Raw genomic sequence first — 7,930 nt, forward strand, 5'->3', positions numbered from 1 at the left:
ATATTTAATTACATTGATATTTAATATAATTTTATATAAATGAAGAAGGGCTTGCTGTTAGCTTATTCATGGTTTCATTTTCTTTCATTTCATATATCTATATTTTTTGTATTTTTTTTATAAAGTTAGCGAGTGTTAAACAAAAAAATTCCCACTTTCAAAATATTTTAAGCAATTAGATGTTTTACTTTGGGAATTTTTTCGATTTCTCTGTTTAATCCCTTAACGAACAGTTGAAGTCATTTTTAAGACAGTGGCTTAATTTATTTTATTTTTCTTCGGATTTTATATTTTTTTTTTTGCATAATTATCATATTGTTAAATGGCTGCTATCCCAAACTCGAATTACAGTATTCATCATAATGAAAAAACTTCTTATTGCTGATTATTGGGATTCATTTGTCCATTGACAATAGGTAAAAAATATGGATGGGCCATTGCTTCGCGAGCTGTGAGTCGGTCAACGTGATCATAGCGTAAAAGTTTATCAAGAAAGTCTAGAGCTTCAGGAGAAACTAAATGTTGGTTGTCAGAATGGACAAATCTTTCCCATCGCTTTCGTGAGTGACGCTGTAGAATGTCGTGAAATCTTGGATCGAGGTCAATATTGTATTTATCCAAATATGCGTAGAGTTCTTCGGTGCCCAGCACCTTTGCAATGCGTACCAATTGATCATAGTTGTCATGACCGTGGAAGAATGGCTCTTTTCGGAATATCATCGACGCCAACATACAACCCAATGACCACATATCCAGGGAGTAATCATACATCTGGTAATCTACCAATAATTCGGGGCCTTTGAAGTATCTCGACGCTACGCGAACATTATATTCTTGACCAGGATGATAAAATTCGGCAAGTCCCCAATCTATGAGGCGCAATTTTCGATTTTCGTGATCGATCATAACATTGTGGGGCTTTACATCACGATGCATTATTCCCATGCTGTGGCAGTAGTCAAGTGCCTTAAGAAGCTCAAACAAGTAGTAACGAATCTCATAATCAGTTAATGTTTGGTAAAGTTGCTTAAAATCCGTGTTGTTGACGTGCTCAAAAATCAACGCTGGTGTACGAGACACTGGATCCTTGACAACAGCTAAAAGTGTTATTATATTAGTTCCTCCACGCAAGTTCTCCAAAATTTTGATTTCACGCTTTATCTTCTTCTTTTTAACAGGTTTAAGAATTTTAACCACGCACTTTTCTGTGGTCGTAATATTAATTGCTTCGAAGACCTCGGAATACTTTCCACGGCCTAATTTACGGACCAACTGATAATCGTCCTGATTGCCCCAGTCAACCACATAATTTTCATAGTCCCAATATTCATCCGGCTTGTGGGCATTGACATCTGTATACACACGAGCTGCACTTGGAAGAGTCATTCTCAATAGTTCTTTCTTTTCTGCCTCCTTTTTTAAATTCGGTTGGGGCTGTAACAAGAAGTTTATGTGAGCTGATTGCGTTTTTAGTCGGTTGGTCCTGGTAACAATATTTATATTGTTCAACAATCTGAAAGTAAAATAAAAACGTAGTTAATCAAAAGCAAGTGCAAACAAATTTCAACACATTTACATTACATAATACAAATTCCCGAAACAGTTTACATATTTTTTATTACTTATGTACATATGTATATTGTTTGCACAAGACAAGTGGTAAATTTTAAACGTTTGTGTTATAGTCCCAGTTTAAAAAAATCGTTAAACTAATAATATTATTTAATAATTATATTTACATATTTAAGTACTGTTAAACAAAAATAAATGTAACCACTGATGTTTTTTAATTAAGTAGTAAACAAAATATCTCATTCGAGGTAAAATAAGTTTTACGGCAAAATCCTTGGTCTAAATATGCAATTTCTGAAAACATTTGTGGGCAATTGTACTTCCGCCATATGACAGCGCTGCAACTCTAAAAACGAAAACAAAACAAGATAGAATGCTATAGTTGAGTTCCCCGACTATTAGATACCCGTTACTCAGCTAGTACAACTGGGAACGAGAAATTTCTTCATTTTCTGGAATATCGGTATAAATTGTGAAAACAAATGAAAAAAATTTATAAATTTTTTAAAAGTTTGGCAATTTTATGCGGTAGAGTGGGTGTGGCAAAAATAATTTTGGCAAATCGACAGACATTTACAAGACTAATATAAAATATCAAAACATTTTTGAAAAGTATGGGCGTGGCAGTTTTAGGCGGTAGAGTGGGCGTGCCAAAAAGTTTTTCGCCAAACCGATAGAAAATTTACCAAACTAACAAAAAAAAATTTCAAAACATGAAATCTCGACGTTCATACGGACGGATATGGCCAGATAGACTCGGATATGGATCCTGATCAAGAATAAAAACATACATATATGGTCGGAAACGTTTCCTTCTGTTTTAACGAATCTAGTATACCCTTTTACTCTACGAGTAAGGGTTATAATTATCACAAAAATTTTACAATTTTTAAATTTTTTGGCTTGTTTTTAATTTGTAATTGTAAATTAATTTTTCTTTTACAAAAACACCTTTAAAAAAAATTGTATCGATCGCACGTTCCACATATGTATATACTGTAGTTCTGATATAAAGAAATGTGACAAAAAGCTATTATATTTACATACATTTCACTTCAAAACTGCAACATATATAATATTTACTTATTCGGCTAGCTCCGAATGTAACGCCTAATAAGGCAATTATTATTTCGATAAATCATGCCCGATTGATAAATTTAAGAATTTTAATAATGAATGTATAATAATGTCTTATTATTTAGTGGATTGTAAGCAATTTTTTGGCGCAAAAGTTAATATTAAACATTTTGTACGTTGAAGGTGCGAGCAGCAATAGGTTTCCACTTGTAAGGTGTTTTTGTTTAAAAGACGTCTTACAAAATTTTGTAATTAGCTTAAGAATATTTTAACTATATGTAGTCAAAATGTGTTATTTCAAATAACTGAAAAATAAATTAAGTAACAAGTACACAGTTGTGGGGTTTTTGATGTTGTACAGAGATTATGTATTTTTAAGCGCTAAATAAAATAATGGCGAACAATTGGCTGCCAACAATTCACTAAAACTTTAAAAACGAACAGACCATAGCCTTACAAGAGACAAGCAAAAGAATTTGTTGCGCCGTGCTTAAAAAGGGGAGGGTGTATCGCAGACATATCTTCAACGCAAAGACTATTGGAATTCGTGTTGATGTTCACCATTATAAATATTATAATTATTATATATTTTAATTATACAATTTATAATATAGATAAAAATACTTACCCAATTTGCGAAAATTGATTGTAATAAGGTGACTTCCCAAAGTATTTTGAAAGATTTCTCCGTCTCGTATAGTATCCAAAGGAGAATCCACAGTGAATGCCGGGTATGCTCCTCAGAGTTTTGCACTAATTTATATAATAAGCAGGTTTACTAATGAGAATAGATTTTATATTTACTTTCATATAAATACATAGATTTTTATTAACCATACATCGTGCGTATTTATTTACATAAACCATAGGTATATACCAATTTACATGTAAATTTATATATGCATGCATACTTATATATGTATACATGTGTTATATTTCAACGAATACATTCGCAATCGAACAAAATGTTAGTAAAAACATATATATACACCAATATTAAATATACACACTAATATCATAATGATAACCACTCTAAAATTCAGAAACAAATTTTGACGAGTTCACCGGCATTTGGCACTTAATGATTCAGAATGGCCACATATGTACATATATACATAGGAGAATTTCATAGACGTGCCACATATATACAATTATTGATATATTTCACTCATATCATAATTTTATGAGAAAAAACGATGTATCGCAAAATCCACAGTGCCATACTTAGTTAACACCGTTTAATGACAAGAGTAATAATACTCACGTCTTAGTACAAAATCAGCATGCGTGGTTACGGTGACAATTTTTCTTTATTTTAAGAAGGTTAACTTAACCGCTGTCTATTTTACTGCATAACAACACAAAAGGTAGTCAAGATAGATCAAGAAATCATCGTCATGCCAGAAACAATGGAAATGAAACCGATATTCCAAAAATCATTCACTTTATTTTTGATGAATCTTGTTCATGTGATGGGATTATATAATATTATTATATTATTATAATAAAATATTATTATATATTATTATATTATTGGACTATTTTTTTTTCTTTATGTGAAACAGTCATATATAGGGACAGCATATTACCAAACGCATTAGAATAACAAGATGCGTAACGCCATATGAATTTTTTTGTCCTGGCTCTAGAGCTGGCTCCAGACTCTCCCTAGAGCGCACTAGAACGAGTAGCTCTCATCATAGAAATAGTAATATGTGAATAAATGTACATAATATCTAATTAATTTTATAAATTACTTTATGCTAGAAGGTATTTCAGATTGCGACGTGGAAAATATGTTTGAAATTAGTGATTCTTAGGTACGCTGGTCCTGCCTCAAGAATTCAATTTTACAATAATCCGGTTGCATTTGATAATTTAAAAAACCGCACAATTTTGGATGGTTAGGAAAGAGCGCCAAATTATGGTTTCTTCTTTTAGCTCCTTTTAATCCGTTTGAATTGAAGCTGATTGATTGAAGCTGATAAACACATAGAGCTCCTACTTTGCTATTTTTTCCATATTTTAATAATATATCCTCGTTTATATGCAATAAAAGTTGATTTTCTGATTTAGTGTCTGAAGTTAAGCAGATCACAAATCTTCTATGTGAGGGGAGCACAGATAAAGGATATTGACCGGTTCTTAATGCTGAATCGATTTATGGCGCAGTTTGGATTGTATATGTTGCAAACACTTTTCACCGAGCGTTTTTCGTTATTACGCCCATACATTATATGGACAACAAAATCGTACGTTTTACGTGTTTAGTTACTAAAACGATCATTTTAGTAATTGCACATCAAAAACACCGACTAAAGTTGTGCGGAATGAAAACATGCCAAATCATGCCACCTTGTCTGATTCGGAGTTAGGCCCACTTATGCTACCTTATTTGGTTAGACAATTATGCACTTCATTAATTTAAATATTATGTATTAAATAGTTTAAATTATTTTTAAATAGTAATGTGTTGTTTTTTTTTAATTAGCTTTCAATAATACACATTTGATAACCAATTTTTTTTGGAATTTATAACTTATATAAGTAGCTTACTGTCTTCTTGGTCGGCGGCAACCCTTAGCAGTGAACTCCAAAATCGTTGGTAAAAATGCTTGAAGAAAAAAAAAATCAGAGCAAAAAACAAAAAAAAAACAATTGGTGTTGTGTGGGACTGTGAAAATTTTTTAGGGAATTGTTTTTAAAATCCATTGAATTTCACCGGTGGTTTTTATGCTACTCCCTTATTATATAATATATAAATTATGTGAAACATAAATTTAAATATAGAATTTGCTAAATTAGTTCAAAGCAAAGCAAATTTACTTATATTATTTATTTGCGCGAATACTATTGACATAGTTATGATAAGCACTAAACTGGGTCGCAAATCACTAGCAGTGTTCTGCTATAATAATTGCATAGACATTTAACGGTGTGCTTATGTTTGAGAAAATATTCAATTTAATTTGCCTTGAGATTCTACAGCAAAAATATTATTTATTCGAATAAAAATGAATCGGTGAAAACGAACACACACAATATATCGATTATGTACTTTGTAGTGAGAACAGCATGTTAGGCATTTAGGCTATGTTTCAAATCGTTTCAAAATTAAGAAAAACACTTTGCTCACGTACTTCAGAGTCGGCTTTATGGCGAAACCTTTTCTGCTTCCGGCTACTGTGTCTTCCTTTTCTCGTGTTCTTCGTTGCAAGAAGTAAGTGAGCTCTTTAAATGATCTCTCAAAATCTTAAATATTTCATTCCAATATCAATTTATATTAGCCTACCAAGTTTCTGTTTTGTTCTGTAATGTTGTTATAAATCTTATTTATTTATTTTATATTCCAGGAGTCAAAATGGGCCGACGACCAGCAAGATGGTAAGCAAATCAATCATTTTGTATGAACTGTTATTAGTATTAATCCAATTTTATCCAGCTACCGCTATTGCAAAAATAAGCCGTACCCTAAATCTCGGTTTTGTCGTGGTGTCCCTGACCCCAAAATTCGTATATTCGATTTGGGAAGAAAAAAAGCTACTGTTGAGGATTTTCCCCTTTGTGTTCATTTGGTTTCTGATGAATATGAACAGCTGAGCAGTGAAGCTTTGGAAGCTGGACGCATTTGTTGCAACAAGTACTTAGTAAAGTACTGCGGTAAGGACCAGTTCCACATCCGAATGCGTCTTCATCCATTCCACGTCATTCGAATCAACAAAATGTTGTCGTGCGCTGGAGCTGATAGGTAAATAAAAGCTCACATTTGTGATTAACTACTGTACTCTTATGGCTTTTTTGCCCTTCTACTAGGCTTCAAACTGGAATGCGTGGAGCGTTCGGAAAGCCGCAGGGCACGGTTGCTCGAGTTCGTATTGGTCAACCCATTATGTCTGTCCGCTCTAGCGATCGTTACAAGGCTCAAGTTATTGAAGCTTTGCGGCGTGCGAAGTTTAAGTTCCCTGGACGCCAGAAGGCAAGTAATCAATTTGTTATATATTCCCATGCCTCCCATTATGGGATTACCACCAACACTAAGAAAATAGACTGTTAATCAGCATATAGTATTAGATTTAAACCAAGTTGCGAAAAACCCAAAGAAATATTGAATCTTAAACATCTTATTCCCGTTTCAAATTGTATACTGAAGTAACGTCGAATTCGCAGTTAGCTAGGGCAAAGATTTTCTTCTTGCTTGTGTTCCCCGCCAGCCGTTTCAAACCCCCAGCCCCTTTCGCGAACAAAAAATTAGGAAAACATTTCGTGCTTGTCGGGCATACGGTGTTTTTGTTAAAAGATGAAAAGATCGGCATTAATATTTTGTACTCTTTGTATTTTTTTTCGGTAACTTTATTATCGCAAAGTGAGTTTAAAAAAACATTAAAGTGTGACGCTCATTTTTGTTTCTCTAAACGTTAATTTTAAAGACTTCGAGCATTTCAAGAGATTACAAACAGATTTTTGAGTTAAATCATTTCTTACACGGTTTAAGAGCATTGTTTATTGCTCTTGGGAGAATTTGTGTACATTTTAATCTCACACGATGATAAGGTTTATATTTACAGGAACTTAAGATTAAAGATTAAAAAGAACAATTTAATAATGTTTTGATTTATTTAAAATTTTTTTAGATCTATGTTTCGAAGAAGTGGGGATTCACCAAATACGAACGTGAGCGTTATGAAGAACTTCGCGATGACAACCGCCTTGAGCATGATGGTTGCAATGTGAAATACCGCCCAGAGCATGGCCCAATTGCCGCTTGGGAGAAAGCTCAGCGTGATGTTTATGCTTAAATAATATATTTAAATAAAATGTCACATTAACTTTTGTAATTCAGAAACAATATACAAAATTACTATTGGCTGAGCACATATATAAATGCTTTGCTTTGTGGATTTAAGCTCAGTATGCTCTTTAAATTTGTTTTGTTCTAATAAGTGGTTTATAATTTCACAGCAGCAGATCAGCCTTCGTTAACTGAGGTCGACATGCCATGTAAAATACAAAAGATTCGGAATACCCTCGGGACTTTGATTTCTGTGTGGCTATTGAGCTGATTTATATGTATATGTACATCAGGTGATTGTCTTTCTACGAAATCAAACAGTATCATAACATTCTAGCAGTTAATCCGGAAAAATGTCTTGTTAAATATGAAATACGTGAGCAAAGAAAATTTGTATTATCTATGTAATATAATTGGTAGTCGTCCTAGTCAACCTATCGCTAAGAAATACAGTCTTATTGCGTCGCTAATTGCCCGAAAAATTGGTGGTTC

General features: G+C 32.9%; 2 protein-coding genes across 6 annotated transcripts; one reads left to right on the plus strand and one right to left on the minus strand.

Moving 5' to 3' along the window:
• Nucleotides 1-254: 254 nt before the first annotated feature.
• On the minus strand, nucleotides 255-4,057 carry LOC6544655 (casein kinase II subunit alpha). 5 transcript variants are annotated; one of them, XM_026977250.1, is made up of 3 exons: nucleotides 3,984-4,057; nucleotides 3,278-3,402; nucleotides 255-1,513 (listed from the first exon to the last, which is right to left on the minus strand). In XM_026977250.1, exon 3 carries the CDS (start codon nucleotides 1,384-1,386, stop codon nucleotides 376-378), a length of 1,011 nt encoding a protein of 336 aa, XP_026833051.1. In that variant the 5' UTR covers nucleotides 1,387-1,513; nucleotides 3,278-3,402; nucleotides 3,984-4,057; the 3' UTR covers nucleotides 255-375. The 5 variants fall into 5 exon arrangements, with proteins under 5 accessions (XP_026833051.1, XP_026833049.1, XP_026833050.1 ...); XM_026977248.1 differs by having other exon boundaries at nucleotides 3,278-3,427; nucleotides 3,914-4,054; XM_026977249.1 differs by having other exon boundaries at nucleotides 3,874-4,054.
• Nucleotides 4,058-5,777: 1,720 nt separating this feature from the next.
• Nucleotides 5,778-7,560, plus strand: LOC6544507 (60S ribosomal protein L10). The gene is made up of 5 exons (XM_001973755.3): nucleotides 5,778-5,869; nucleotides 6,003-6,033; nucleotides 6,092-6,397; nucleotides 6,463-6,625; nucleotides 7,281-7,560. Exons 2-5 carry the CDS (start codon nucleotides 6,011-6,013, stop codon nucleotides 7,443-7,445), a joined length of 657 nt encoding a protein of 218 aa, XP_001973791.1. The 5' UTR covers nucleotides 5,778-5,869; nucleotides 6,003-6,010; the 3' UTR covers nucleotides 7,446-7,560.
• Nucleotides 7,561-7,930: the final 370 nt, after the last annotated feature.

Source organism: Drosophila erecta, unplaced genomic scaffold, assembly GCF_003286155.1.
Source record: "Drosophila erecta strain 14021-0224.00,06,07 unplaced genomic scaffold, DereRS2 tig00000021-arrow-pilon, whole genome shotgun sequence".
In the NCBI taxonomy this organism is placed as follows: domain Eukaryota; kingdom Metazoa; phylum Arthropoda; class Insecta; order Diptera; family Drosophilidae; genus Drosophila; species Drosophila erecta.